The sequence below is a fragment of the Stenella coeruleoalba genome (genome assembly GCF_951394435.1).
Source record: "Stenella coeruleoalba genome assembly, chromosome: 5".
NCBI classification, from domain to species: Eukaryota; Metazoa; Chordata; class Mammalia; order Artiodactyla; family Delphinidae; genus Stenella; species Stenella coeruleoalba.
The window spans coordinates 136395292-136411025 of NC_137150.1; the positions used below are offsets into that span (position 1 = coordinate 136395292).

Consider the following 15734-nt stretch of genomic DNA (forward strand, 5'->3'; position numbering starts at 1 on the left):
TTTTATGCAAGTGTAAAGGGCAGTAACCATAGAGGCTTTTAATAAATTGTTGAACCCCTTTTACATTGGAAATATTATGATCAAAAATAAAAGTTTAGGGCTTCCCTGGTGGCGCAGTGGTTGAGAGTCCGCCTGCCGATGCAGGGGACACGGGTTCGTGCCCCGGTCCAGGAAGATCCCACATGCCGCGGAGCGGCTGGGCCCGTGAGCCATGGCCGCTGAGCCTGCGCGTCCGGAGCCTGTGCTCCGCAACGGGAGAGGCCACAACAGTGAGAGGCCCGCGTACCGCAAAAAATTTAAAAAAAAAAAAAAAGTTTAAATGTCTGATTTTAATGTTATGATGTAGAATTGGGGCTTCAAATTTTATAATTTCTAAAAAAATTTGATGAGATAATTTGTACTGAGGAATCAACTTAAATTTTGTACTGCCACATCTAATTGGGGTTTTCTCTTAATTAACAAGATAATGATGTTAATTCCATTAGCCAGATATACTTTGAGAGCAGTCACAGTTTAATAATCTTGTTTGCATTGATAGAATTTGTTTCTGATCCATATAAGCTATGGACTTAAAGAAAGAAAACCTTTTTCTACGCTGCTAAGCCTCAGGTAAACCCCTATCCTTACTGAGGAAAAAAACTAAGGTGGTTGTGCTAGGTGAACGTTAGCAATGGAATTATTGACGTTTAGTAGAAATAAATTCTCACATTTTCATGTCGTTAACTAGAGGTGTAATGATGTGACCAAATAGCTGCCGTCATTGAGTCACTTCTGCTATGTCTTTGTCCTTAATTGAGCTCCTCTAGCTGTGCCCTCGCCCTCAGTGGTCTTACCATTCCCATGGGTTGAAATACCCTCTGTAAATTCGCTTTCACTAGGATGTGTTGAAGTAACTCAAATATCTTATGACTTACAGTAAGAAAGGCTCGTTCCTTGCTTGCGTCACTTGTCCTGAAGTTTTGCATTCGTTGTCCAGGGTTGGGCTGTGGCAGCTCCAGTCTGTGTGGCTGTGTTCTTTGTTTCTGAATTGAGGCTGAGGAGTGACTGGAACACGTTCTTATGGCCGAGGGAAAAGAGCAATGGCCAGTCCATTCAGTGTTTCTTAAAGCTTTTGCATGGACGTAGCGTACATCATGTCAGCTCACCTTACGCAAACAAAGCAAGTCCCGTGGTCACCCCTACAGCTGGGGGCTCTGGAAGTCAGATGGCAACGAGCAGGGACTTTACGGCACGTCCCTGAAGGAGGTTTTAGATCACGTTTTGACTGTTCCTGATGGTTAAAAGGGAATACGTGTATAGATTTATGCTGAGATGGAGCACTTTTTTTTTTCTAATCAAATAGGATTTTCTGCAAGGAATTTGTCTTACTCCTGACTGTGAAGGAATCATTTCAAAGATTATCATCTTCAGCAGTGGTGGTCAAGTTAAATGTGAAGTAAGTATTTAATAAAGGGGAAGTCTCCTTAAATTAATAAACAAAATCCTGATACCTTTTAAAATATGATTTAAATTTATGGAAGTTGTACTATTTGGATCTTGTGTTTTCTAGGAAAGAAGCGGTTACTTAATATAAGAAATTATAGGAAGTAATAGGATGTGAGAATGCTTCTGTGCATTGAAGGATTCTCATATTCTTTTATCTCCTAAAAGGAGGAGGAGGTCTTTTACATTTTAGTTTTACTGTTTTTACTGTTTTTAATAACCTTATTTTGTTAATTCCCAGTAAATGTTTGGGTGTTGGCGAGGTGGGGGATCTTAGGGAGGGAGGAGAGTGTCTGGAGGGATTACCTCTAGCCTCACTGTATGGGAGTTGGCAGGAGTGGGTTGTGGTAATGACATCTGTAGTTTACTTGATCTTCTGCTTACTCTTAATTTTTTTTTTAAGCTTCCTAAATTGTGTCTACTCTCTTGTTCCTCTTTTCAGTAAATTGTTTTGCTAAAGTTTTCTGGGCTTTTGTTTGGGTCAGAACATCATCACTGTTCCCTATCGAATTGAACATTGTGTGTGCTTCTGAAATGCTTGTTACTTGTGGTTTTGTGCTTTATGTCATGGGAGCATGAGACAAATTTTGGATGTGTCTGTTTTATTTAAAGTTTGAACACAAAGTCATTAAAGAAAAGGTTCCTCCAAGACCTATTCTGAAACAGAAATGTTCTAGGTAAGATTTTTAATAATCAGTAGCTTAATAATGTCTATTAGAATATAATTCTGTTAAATGCAGATTTCTAAATTATGCTGTTTTTAAAATTGGCTCTGCACACATATCCAGATAAGTGGTTCTTAAGTGAATTTTATGGGTATTCATAACTTTCAAGGGAACTAGCCTAGAATGGTTAAATGCTAAAAACTTGAATAAAAAGCATTATTTAATAGTTGAATTTATAAGTAAAATTATGAAATTGAGCTATGAAATGACATGTTCAGTAGATTTGGCATTTGGATAAAAATTATGTACTTAGTTCTCTGTTGTTGAAACTTTAATTCCAAAAGCATCTTTCCTTTTACTCTCTTCAGCAAACATTTTGAACCAGTGACTGTTTCTCACCCTGAAATATTCAGTGAACTGTCAAAATTATTCATTTCTATATCTTCTTGTTCAGATCAAATAATTCCAATCCTTTTTTCTTTTCTTTTTGGTCCTGCTTCTTGCTTTCCATTTTAAGAAGTGATTTTTTTCATCATTGGTGACCAGGAAAGAGCAGAAGAAAAGATGAACAGAATTATTTGTTGAGGAGAACTTGTTGTAACCATATTGACCAAATTCTGGTGTTGTGGGCCATTATTGGGTTGTGAAAATAATATTTTACTGTGGAAATGAGTATTTACATGTATTACCTTGCAGAGTCATTTTTACTATTCTTGTTTACCCTAAGCAGTAACTCAAATACATGGAAATAACATCTGCATGATCTGTACATGCCATCCTTAATTAGAAGTCACTCAGTCATTGAGGTTCTTGTTTTCAGGAAACAAGTACACTTGTTTTGACTGAACTGACCACGTCTCAAAAGTTTTTGGTATTGAACAGAAGATATAGGCCAAGTTTTAACTAAAAAAGGAAACTTGTAACTTACACTAGGCAAAGGAAAATAGTTAATTGAGTTTATAACAAAGGTGAGTTATGACTAATTGTAAATACTTATCAGCCTAGAGAAGTTAAGACTGAAAGAAGACAAAAAATTGAAGCGGAAGATCCAAAAAAAGGAAGCAAAAAAATTAGCACAAGAAAGATTGGAAGAGGACTTAAGGGAAAGTAATCCACCTAAAATTGAAGAGCAGAAAGGTATGCTGGGAGTCCAAGTCATGATAATAATGATGTATTTTTGCTTAAAAGTGTAAATATAAATATTCATCTTGCTGGGCCTTATGTTAATTGTTATTGAATTGAAATTTAGATTTCCGTTGGCATTTTGATTTTATCACCATCTTCTGATTTACACTGAGGTGGGGAGGGGGTTGGTGTAAGGAACATTGAATTTAGAAGCAATATACAGGGATTGAAAACGCTACCCTGCCACTAACTCAGGGCAAACTGACACTCTGTCCATTTCCTTATCTCCAAAGTGCATGTGAGAATAATATCTGAAATTCCTATTGTATGTTTGACAGTGGTTTGTAAACCCTGCTACACAGATTTAAGTTCTGAAACGTTGAACTGTAAATTAGCCACTGATTATCTGAAATATGCTGAGTTCAAATAAAGAAGCGGTTCATACTAGGTGCCAGAGAGATTACCTAATCCAGCCTTCTGTTTTACACCTGTCTTGTCAGCATTCCCTGATCAACATGGGAGCGGTCTCAGTAATTTACTGTTTCTGTGGACATATTTACTTTCAGGTTTGGGGCGGGGGTCGAGTTTTTTTTTTTTTCTTTTTAATTGAGGTATAGTTTCAGGTGTACAACATAATGATTTGAAATTTGTATATATTGCAAAATGATTACCACAGGTAAGTTCAGTTAACATCCATCACCATACATACAGAATTTTTTTTTCACGAGAACTTTCAAGATCTACATGCAAATACGGAAAACAGTATTATTAACTATAGTCACCATACTGTACGTTATAGCCCCAGGCATGCTTTCAGTTTTGAGTTGAAGTACATTGTTCTCATTTTCTACTGTGATGGCTCTTCCCAAAATGAAATATTTCCTCTTGTTGTCTTTATTTTTCATCTAGTATTCCATTAATGTTTCACAAATCAATCACAGTTATCTTTCCTACCGAAAAAATTTTTAGTGAACATTATTATTTTATATATATATATTTTTTGTATTTAATTTATTGTCTTAGCTTCAAGAGGCTAAATGGCCATTTTTAGGGGGAAATGCCTGGGTGGGAAGATGAACTTCTGAGATATTTCCCAGCTTGGAATCAATGATTCCACAGGTCTGTGATTTAGGATTCAACAATAAGATGAATAACATACAGTAACTACCAAATGTTAATTGTATTTATACTTGAAGAAATGATCCCTTCAACTCCAGGAAAAAACGCTTTGCATTCATGCATGAAGCATATTTACTGAATATAAAGTTTGGGTAGTTGATGAGGCTCAGTTAGGATTTTTAGATGAGTGGTACAAGTGAAGGAAATAAGGTATTTGATATGTTCGATTTAATGTCAACTTTCATACCTTTTAAAGGTGTTAAATATTTTATTTATATTCCTAATTTAAAATTTCTTAGGCTATTTAAAACAACATAAAGAATATATGAGTCATGTTTTATATTGCTGTGTAATGTTATGTTAATTTTTTCTGAGTTTATATTTTTGCAAATTGTTTCTCTTTCTCCTTTTTACTGACCACTGTTATTTATCCGTAGAAACTGTAGACAGTGTTCAGAGTTGCCAGTTCCTTGATGACAGAATTCTGCAGTGCATAAAGCAGTATGCTGACAAGATTAAGTCCGGGATACTGAATACTTCCAAGCTTCTCAAAGAGTTGCTTTCTTGGAAAGTTTTAACCACAGAAGACTACACAACCTGTTTTTCTAGCAGAAATTTTCTGAATGAAGCAGTGGACTATGTCATTTGTCATCTGGTTCAAGAAAAGAATAGAGTAAAGACAAGGGTGTTTCTGCATGTTTTGAGTGAACTTAAAGAAGTGGAACCAAAATTAGCCACCTGGATCCAAAAACTTAATAGCTTTGGTACGTCACTTAATTCTAGAGATGCAGTTTCATAGGAAGGATAAACGTAGGCCTCTGAATCCTGTCTCATTTTCCTATCATCATTTATGATTTTTTAAAATGTAGAACCACAAGTTTGTATGGTTAAAAATGCTGTTTCCCCCAACTCACAATTTTTAGGTTACTTTATGGAGGGGTTACAATATGCTTTTGTATAAGGTAGAAACACAGGGAAGTTCAGTCAGTAAGAAAATCCAGTCCTATGTTATGCAGAACTGTTTGTCCTTGTGTAAAGTACGTGAATACTAGGTACAACCATGGGTAGATAGCACCCCCTGGAGTCAGCTGCTGGGGAGTGCCCTCTGGGATCGTGCAGTTTAGTAGTCACATTCCTTAGTGGAGAATTTCCAGGAAAGAGTGGATGGAACTAATTGCTTAGGATCACCTGGGGCAAATCTGTATCTAAGGATTAAGGGAGAAATACCCTGGGGTTGACTTTCAGTGTTGTGAATCACAGGGTCATAACATTCTGGTCCTCTGCCCTGATTTTCCTAATGCGGTTGAGGAAGAACCTCCCAAGCAGGCTTTTTGACCAAAGCCACCTAAGGACTGCAGAAGGCAGCTGCAGAGAGAGTTGTTGACTAAACTAGATGGTGATCTCTTCTGGTACCAGGGCCTTGTTTGTCCTGGTGACCAGGTTGGCTGCTGCCTAGTGCTGTGGATGATTCACTTGGCACCTGCTGGGTAAAAAGGCTGGTGGGAGCCACAGCAGGGCAGGGCTTTCAGCAGCGGTCTATAGAGAGAGCCTGCCTGACCTGCCTTAGAGCCATGGAGCTGATAGAATTCCAGGGTTTTGGAGAATATATTGATATGTTTCTGTCAGTAGAGACGAAGTAAGATGGCAGCAAACTTGGTGTAGTTGATAACTAAATGGTGCTGTGTTGAGCATACATCTCCATGGGTTTCTGGCCCCGGACAATTTCACCTAAGTGATGATTGCTATTAGTGTCTACTGACAATCAGACAAGTAAATTATAAAGTTATGTCTTACTTTAACCTGCTATATTTAACGAAGAGCCTAGTTTAAATGCAGTGGGAGCGGGGGTTAACGTTTCAGTACTAGGTGTGATCTGCTCCCTTCCCCTTAACGAGCACATGCTTTGATGTGAGCCATAGATGGAGATGTGAATGTGGTATTTCTTCATTGCTGATTCCCTTGAACCTTGTATGAGTATTTTATGTGATCCCTGATTCTGGTGTTTAAATACACTAATTTTTCATGTAACATGACTTCTGCAAAGCTAACTGTTTCATCTGGAAGAAACAGCTGTCCAGGGTAATTTTAACTTGGCAATCTCTGCTTCATTTGCGGACTGAGAAACTGTGGTCCATCCTGTGTTAGACGCGTGTCGGGGGAGAGAACAGAGCCAATCCTTGCTTTTTGGCGGCTGTGTTAGTAGGTAGCAGGTGTTCACCTTTCAGTAGTGGCGTGTGAGGTTGCAGCCACCCCTTTTTCTGAGTTGGAGAAGGGAGGGATAAAAGCGGGAATAGTGACCACCTCGCATCTTGTGAGGAGGGTAAGGAGCCGTGATATTTTGGGGGATAAGGTGTAGTTCTTGGGTGTTGGGTGAGGAGTTCGCCCATTTTCTGTTTTATAGGTACTTGGCAAGTTCTGTATATTATTGGTATTTTGTTCTTATGGAGCATATGCAGAAAAGCATTGTAAAACCTTGTCAGCTTAATAATTGGAATGCAAATTCCAATTTGGAATTAAACTAATTGGAATGCAAATCATTGCGAAGTAGTGAAAAAGGTATTGTAATATTTTTAAAGGAATTTAATGCCTTTAAAAATGCCTTTTAAAGGCATTTAATTCATTTTATCTTCTAGGTCTGATAAAAACTATATTAATAGAAACCTTTGGCCTACCTTGTTCAACTCATAGATAAGAATTATTATAGTTAACATATTAATGTGAAATGGTGTTTCTAAAATGCATAATAGCTTGAACAAGTTCGTTCTCCATTATTTGAATGTTTTCACTGAAAATGTAAGCAAACTGTAGTAGAACTGCTTTCAGAGATGTGAAACTGAATGTGACTTTACAGCAAATAATTTTCCCCTTCTTCTGACTTGGGTTTTGTTTTTATTATAGGCTTAGATGCCACAGGACCTTTTTTTTCTCGTTATGGGGCCGCTCTCAAGGAGCTTGATTTTAGCATCATGACTTTTCTCTGGAATGAGAAATATGGTCATAAACTAGGCTCTATAGAAGGAAAGCAGCTTGATTATTTCTGTGAGCCAGCGTCACTGAAGGAAGCGCGATGTTTAATATGGCTGCTGGAAGAACACAGAGACAAGTTCCCAGCACTGCAGAATGCTTTGGATGAATTCTTTGATATAATGGGTATGTGGACTTGCAGTTTATATCTAATCTTAGAAAAAATCTCCAAAGGATCTAGCTTACTTAAATACTTAAAGAAAATAATGAAAATTATTATGGTACAACTGGCTTATTTGGGGAAATTAGTGTTAAGAATAGTGATTTTTTTTTAAATGTCATAAAGCCTTCTTACTCTGTGGAGTTAAGTGTTGTAGAGATATTCAGATGGATACATTACACGGACTGTACACCATACTATTCTCATCGTAGGTATTTTCACAGTGTCATGGCAGAGATTGTATATCAAAGGGATGGCGTTTCTTAGGAAATGGCTTGATTTGTAGCATTCAAGAAAACATTGGCCTGCAGAAGTAGGTGACGCTTGCAGAATCTAGAACAGATAGGATATGTATTGTAGTGGGAAGAGCCTAGAGCTGGGAGTCAAGAAAAGTAGGCTGTGGCCCAGCTACCTTCCTAACTCAATTAATTAGAAACTTTCTTTTACTACTGCTTCAAGGCCCTGTGCTAGGTGTTAACAAGGAATTCAGAAATGCTTACGCTAGTCTCTGCCCTCAAGGACCTTATGTTTCAGAAAAGGCAGTAAAATGAATATACAGATAACTAATATGGGAGAAGAGAGGACCAGAAAAAGTGCTGAGGGGTTCTCCTCGGGGAGGAGGAAAGCCTTGGTGCAGGGGTAGAGTCCAAGTCCAGCTTTGAACATGGAGGTGGAATTTGACAGGTTGACATCCAGAATTAGAGACAGGGTGGAGGGGACTTGAGGGGGCTGCTTGGATAATGGCATGGAGTCCAGTTTGGCAGAATAGGTTAACTAGTAGTTAATTCTTTAACTTCTCTTGAATGTTAGTTTCTTCATCATTAAAATGAGGAATTGGAGCCAGTGATCTGTGTGATTCTGTTTTGTTCAGAATTTTAATATTCTTAGATTCTAGATTAATTTAAATTTCTTGTCTTTGGTACTGCATGTATCTCTTAGGATAACGCCTCGCCCCTGCCCCCCACCTTTTCCCTTAGCATCAGAAGTCTGCTTATATATTGTCAGGAGTTAGACTTTCAAATTTTGTGCCATTTGTTTTAAAGGGTACATGAAAAGGTCTGGCCTTGTACAAAAATGTTATGCATTATGAAGTTCAAATGCAGTATAAGGAACCGAAAAGCTTACTTTTGTTGTGGTTCTCAAATATAGGTGACTTTATTTTCCTAGGACACTGCTTCATGACTGGAGGTGACATGCTTCTTGATAGCCTGAATTTATTGCCATCAGTTTGCTGCTGCTGGTAATAAAACGCTGTTCTGGGACTGAGCTTACAAAACTCAATGCATGTTTGGATCACACAAGATAACTAAAAAGGACCCAACCCTCTCATTATGTGTTTTCCCTGATTCTTGTGTTCTATACCTAAAATATACAGTCCATCCAGTTGTGACTATTTCTCTGCTTTTAGTCATAGGGTTGGAAGCCACCAGCCAAATGACCAGCCAACAGATTTTCAAGTTCACTACTTGTGCCTCTCACCCTCATCCCAGACATTTTCAATTTTGTCTCCTTTCATTTAAAGGAATGACTGTATTTCTTAAAACTTCAAAATCCACTGATCTTGTAAATAGGAGTGCTCAATAATATCACCAATGCCGTGATAATTGGGAGACCCAAACTCTCCTGGATCCTGCATGCGTATTTCCCTGTTGGAATTTCTGTGTAGATGGCCAAGAGACCCATTAAGAGCAATATGGCTTAAGCCACTTGTATCTCTAGAGACCTGTTTTTCCTGGTTATCTCAGATAATAATGTTTTAATATTGTTTTTAAGCAGGAAAACTCTGAAACTGGTCTCCACCCTTCCTCTTGCCTGTTACCCCATGTCTAGTTTGTTGCCAATTCAAATAAGCTTTATTTTTGATCTGCCCTTCCGTGTCTACCTCCGCTTCCCTAGGCCAGGATCTTAATAATCTTTCCATGATTGCAGTAGCCTCCAAACTGGTCTCCATGCTTCTGACCCTCCTACTCCAAATCTTTCTCTTATGTTGCTGTTAGTGACTCTTCTAGAACATCTGTCTGATCCTATAAGTATTTTGTTTGGGAAGCACTTGCTTCATTTTGCCTACAAACAATTCACCTTGTCTGTCTGGGTTCATTAGCGCTCACCCCATCTGCCCTTTGAATATACACCCCACTTCCTACTGTGTCCAAACCTGCATTTGGATGTGAGCTTTCCTTGCTCACATCTCACCCCTCTGCTTGTTCATTTCAAGTCTAACTTGTTCAAGTCCCCTCCTCCCCACATCCCTCCCTGACCCCTGACTCAGGCCACTCCCCTTGAAGACTTTATTATTCTGTCAGCTTGTTTCCACTGTTTGCTGTGGCATTTAGCACACTGAGCTATGGGTGTTTGCCTCTGTGTAGCTTGCAGAACATGAGGTTATCGATGGCAGGGACTTCTCTATACATTTCTGTATTCCCTGCACCTAGCACAGAGTTCGGTGCCTAGAAAGCAGTCAAATTATGCTGAATTGGATTGAAATTTTGTGGTTCTTTGTAGTTGGTTTTCCGATGAGTTAGCCATTTTGCTCCTGGTTTCTAAGCTAAACTTACCTCAAAGCCAAATAAGGAGTAGAACATAGTGGATGTCAGTAGTATCTGGGGTGGTTTTCTTTAAGGCTTTAGTGTATCCTGTGGCAATATAAACATTTTGTTTCCTCACAAAACCATCTGTATCTTCCTACAGACAGCCGGTGCACTGTATTAAGGAAACAGGACAGTGGTGATGTGCCAGTAAGTTATTTGATCACTTTCAATGTTACGTTCTAATTCATGTCAGCCAAAGGAAGAGAGGAGGACCCAGGCCAGTGTTTGTTTACATCACAAGAGGCGCTCCAGAACCAAATCTTGAGGACTTCTGGATAACGTGTACGATTTCCTTAGAAAGTTAATCCCCATCTTCCTCTTGGAATTGGAACAACAGTCAGCACACTCTGAAGTTTAAATTAGACAATGTCCATAAGTTTTCACAACTAATAAATGTTAATCATAGATACAGGAAAGGAGTTCTTGAGTCATCTGCTGGCATAAAAATGAAACGTTATCTGTAATGATTAAAATTGCAATGTTTTGCTCTGTAAGGAAAACAAATGGACTTTGCTTTGAGTGGCTTACAATTGAGCTTAAGTTAAAATAATTCCAGAGTTGTCTTCCTTAGTAGTTTGTGGCAGTTTTCAGTCAGAAAGATACTTGTTTACTGATTTTTAGGATCAAGTCATCTATACTTGAAACGTTGTCTTAGCCCACTCTGTTAGACACTGTCTGGCTAACTGTAGAAACACAGCTCACATAGCCCATGGGAAGTAAATGCTTCTTCTGAATTCATTGTTTGTGCCCTGGTGTCTGGCCAGCTGTAGAATGTTGAGTTTGGTTTCGTAAAAGGAAAATCATTAAAATATGATCAGCATATAACTGGAATTACTTAATAAGTCTGGTTAATTCCTTGAAATGACATAAACCTTGTTTAAAATGGGTACAACGTGTTAGGTTGGAACAATTTAATTTTAGTTATAGCATTAGGCATCATTTAACTTTTTCTTATTTTCTGTTATAAATCAAAACACTAGGGCTTAACACACTATAGTGTTAATTTTTGTTAAACATTTCATGTACTTCAGCTTAGGACTAGTCTGTGAAAATCAGTATGGTATCTTTATAATACATGGCAGCTTCATAATGCTGTTATATGAATGTTCAATAATTTTTATGTTTTAGTTTAATTCTACCAAGATAAAAAACAAAGGCAAGAAAAAGAAGCCAAAAGATTCAAAGGTATGGAGTATTTTCTGTATTGATTCTTGTCCAAAATAATTAATTGAATATATAAATAAATATAAATAAGAATTAACCAATTCTTGGGATATTTTGAAGTATTTTGTAGAGAAAGAATTTCTAGGCTTTCGTCTAAAGATGTTTTGGCAGTCTTCTACATTTTGAGGAAGTTTAAGGTTCATGTCATATATAAGTAATTCTTGAAAGAGACTCTTTATTGTCCTTTTTATTTTCTAGATATTTCCTGGTGAAATCATTGTCATAATGTAGGACTTTGTATGGCTGGTCATAGAGCAATGGGACCAAGGCTGCTTTGGCATCAGGCAGACCTGGGTTCTTATCTTGGTTCTACCAACTGTTATTATTTTTATTATCTGTGTGACCTTGGGCAAGTTACTTGACTTCCGTGTGCCTTACTTAGTGTCATTATCTGTATGACAAGACATGATACCTATTATTAATAACTAATAGAATTATTATCTAAAACATTCAAAATAAAGATACTGAATACTAATCATCATGACAGAATCTCAGAATTGAAAGGCTCCCTTCCTTCCTCTCACCTAAAGCTCTGCTTCAGGCACATGAGATAACTAGGGCATTATTTTTAAATCTTATGGTGGGTTCTTCGTGGCTCTTATGTATTTGGGGGATCAAATAGGGGGCAGGGGTTGAAAAAGTGAACAAATATTAGGGGAGGATGAGAGCAGCTTATAAGTTCCAATAAAACTTTTTATCTTTGACTATATGTCTTTAGTTTATCTAAAATGAGAGTTTAAACAGTGATAATTAAAAAAATTTTAGAGCGTTAGAAGCTACCTAAATGTTAATTTGTGCCTATTTGTGGCTGTTGAAAGTTTTATTACTGTATGTTCCTGTTCACAAGAAAATTTACATCAGTCATATATATTGGCAGTTTGTATGCATATTAATTTATGTAAGCATTCATCAGTTTTAGTGGTAATTTTAAGGTAGAAAATCCTTGTCATTTTTCTGTCTTTTAAACCAGCCTATGTTAGTTGGGTCTGGAACCCCTTCAGTCGCACCAAATAATGAGACTGTCACTTCAGGTGAAGACCATAAGTAAGTACAGTCTGAAAATTTTTGCTTTATTTGAACTTAAAAGTGGTATTAATGTACTTTAAACTTGTGTTTTATTTCCCTAACTTCTCTAAAGATGTGCATCTATTAATGACAACCTGATGTGACCCCCCATGGTTGAATTTATAGTGTGGCCTGTCAGTGTTAAGAATTCATATAAACTGCATTAAAATCACAGGGCTGATGACCTTCATTTGATAAGTTTGAGAACCTACTCTGTGCAAGATACTGTGGGAAGATCCTAGAAAATATTCTTTAAAATGTTCAGTGAAGAGAATGTCCTGTTGGTAATTACTAGGAAGATGTTTTGGAGGCTGTAAATGATGTTGTGGTTTAACCTTAGATGTTAGTGATTTCCAGTGGTAGCTGGTTGTTGAAACTGAGTTTTCAAGAGACAAATAGACAAAAGAAATAAAACTAGTGAGAAGCAGTGACCTTTTTATATCATATTCCTATATGGACCAAAAACCCACAAAATTTTTTCCCCTCACATTTCTTTTTTTTTAAATTAAATTAATTTATTTTTTAAGTTATATTATTACTATCCACTTTTTTTTGAATTTTATGTTACTTATTTTTTTATACAGCAGGTTCTTATTAGTTACCCATTTTATACATATTAGTGTATACATGTCAATCCCAATCTCCCAATTCATCACACCACCACCACCCTGCCCCTTTACCCCCTTGGTGTCCATACTTGTTTGTTCTCTACATCTGTGTCTCAGTTTCTGCCCTGCAAACCGGTTCATCTGTACCATTTTTCTAGGTTCCACATATATGCGTTAATATACGATATTTGTTTTTCTCTTTCCGACTTATTTCACTCTGTATGACAGTCTCTAGATCCATCCATGTCTCTACAAATGACCCAAGTTTGCTCGTTTTTATGGCTGAGTAATATTCCATTGTATATGTGCAACATCTTCTTTATCCATTTATCTGTCGATGGGCATTTAGGTTGCTTCCATGACCTGGCTATTGTAAATAGTGCTGCAGTGAACATTGGGGTGCATGTGTCTTTTTGAATTATGGTTTTCTCTGGGCATATGCCCAGTAGTGGGATTGCTGGGTCGTATGGTAGTTCTATTTTTAGTTTTTTAAGGAACCTCCATACTGTTCTCCATAGTGGCTGTACCAATTTACATTCCCACCAACAGTGCAAGAGGGTTCCCTTTTCTCCACACCCTCTCCAGCATTTGCTGTTTGTAGATTTTTTGATGATGCCCATTCTTACTGGTGTGAGGTGATAACCTCATTGTAGTTTTGATTTGCATTTCTCTAATAATTACTGATGTTGAGCAGCTTTGCATTTGCTTCTTGGCCATCTGTATGTCTTCTTCGGAGACCTGTCTATTTAGGTCTTCTGCCAATTTTTGGATTGGGTTGTTTGTTTTTTTAATATTGAGCTGTATGAGCTCTTTATGTACTTTGGAGATTAATCCTTTGTCCATTGATTCGTTTGCCAGTACTTTCTCCCATTCTGAGGATTGTCTTTTCGTCTTGTTTGTAGTTTCCTTTGTTTTGCAAAGGCTTTTAAGTTTCATTGGGTCCCATTTGTTTATTTTTGTTTTTCTTTCCATTACTCTAGGAGGTGGATCAAAAAAGATCTTGCTGTGATTTACATCAGAGTGTTCTTCCTATGTTTTTCTCTAAGAGTTTTATAGTGTTCAGTCTTATATTTAGGTCTCGAACCCATTTTGAGTTTATTTTTGTGTATGGTGTTAGGGAGTGTTCTAATTCCATTCTTTTACATGTAGCTGGCCAGTTTTCCCAGCACCACTTATTGAAGAGACTGTCTTTTCTGCAGTGTATATCCTTGCCTCCTTTGTCATGGATTAGTTAACCATAGGTGCATGGGTTTATCTTTGGGCTTTCTATCCTGTTCCATTGATCTATATGTCTGTTTTTGTGCCAGTACCATATTGTCTTGATTAGTGTAGCTTTGTACTGTAGTCTGAATTCAGGGAGGTCTGATTCCTCCAGCTCCTTTTTTTTTCCCTCAAGACTGCTTTGTCTATTCGGGGCCTTTTGTGTCTCCATACAAATTTTAAGATTTTTTGTTCTAGTTCTGTAAAAAAATGCCATTGGTAATTTGATAGGGATTGCATTGAATCTGCAGATTGCTTTGGGTAGTGTAGTCATTTTCACAATACTGATTCTTCCAGTCCAAGAACATGGTATATCTCTCCATCTGTTTGTATCATCTTTATTTTCTTTCATCAGTGTCTTATAGTTTTCTGCATACAGGTCTTCTGTCTCCCTAGGTAGGTTTATTCCTAGGTATTTTATTCTTTTTGTTGCAGTGGTAAATGGGAGTCTTTCCTTAATTTCTCTTTCGGATTTTTCATCATTAGTGTATAGGAATGCAAGAGTTTTCTGTGCATTAATTTTGTATCCTGCAACTTTACCAAATTCATTGATTAGCTCTAGTAGTTTTCTGGTGGCATCTTTAGGATTCTCTATTTATAGTCTCATGCCATCTGCAAACAGTGACAGTTTTACTTCTTCTTTTCCAATTTGTATTCCTTTTATTTCTTTTTCTTCTCTGATTGCCGTGGCTAGGACTTCCAAAACTATGTTGAATAATCATGGCGAGAGTGGACATCCTTGTCTTTTTCCTGATCTTAGAGGAAATGCTTTCAGTTTTTCACCATTGAGAATGATGTTTGCTGTGGGTTTGTCATATATGGCCTTTATGATGTTGAGGTAGGTTCCCTCTATGCCTGCTTTCTGGAGAGTTTTTATCATAAATGGGTGTTAAATTTTGTCAGAAGTTTTTTATGCGTCTATTGAGGTGATCATATGGTTTTTCTTCTTCAGTTTGTTAATATGGTGTATCACATTGATTGATTTGCATATATTGAAGAATCCTTGCATCCCTGGGATAATCCCACTTGATCATGGTGTATGATCCTTTTAATATGTTGTTGGATTCTGTTTGCTAGTATTCTGTTGAGGATTTTTGCATCTATATTCATCAGTGCTCTTGGTCTGTAATTTTCTTTTTTTGTAGTATCTTTGTCTGGTTTTCATATCAGGGAGATGGTGGCCTCATAGAATGAGTATGGGAGTGTTCCTTCCTCTGCTATTTTTGGAAGAGTTTGAGAAGGGTGGGTGTTAGCTGTTCTCTAAATGTTTGATAGAATTCACCTGTGAAGCCATCTGGTCCTGGACTTCTGTTTGTTGAAAGATTTTTAATCACAGTTTCAATTTCATTACTTGTGATTGGTCTGTCCATATTTTCTATTTCTTCCTGGTTCAGTCTTGGAAGGTGATACCTTT

General features: G+C 37.4%; 1 protein-coding gene across 14 annotated transcripts in view; it reads left to right on the forward strand.

Moving 5' to 3' along the window:
* TTC3 (tetratricopeptide repeat domain 3) overlaps window positions 1–15734 on the forward strand; it is a 146188-nt gene that overhangs the window by 74094 nt on the left and 56360 nt on the right. For all 14 annotated transcript variants that reach the window (XM_079922753.1, XM_079922746.1, XM_079922748.1 and 11 more), the window contains 8 exons: window positions 1343–1435; window positions 2095–2159; window positions 3148–3284; window positions 4829–5155; window positions 7290–7541; window positions 10264–10310; window positions 11292–11348; window positions 12358–12431. In XM_079922753.1, coding sequence (XP_079778879.1) covers window positions 1343–1435; window positions 2095–2159; window positions 3148–3284; window positions 4829–5155; window positions 7290–7541; window positions 10264–10310; window positions 11292–11348; window positions 12358–12431 — 1052 coding nt within the window. The remainder of the gene's footprint in view (window positions 1–1342; window positions 1436–2094; window positions 2160–3147; window positions 3285–4828; window positions 5156–7289; window positions 7542–10263; window positions 10311–11291; window positions 11349–12357; window positions 12432–15734) is intronic.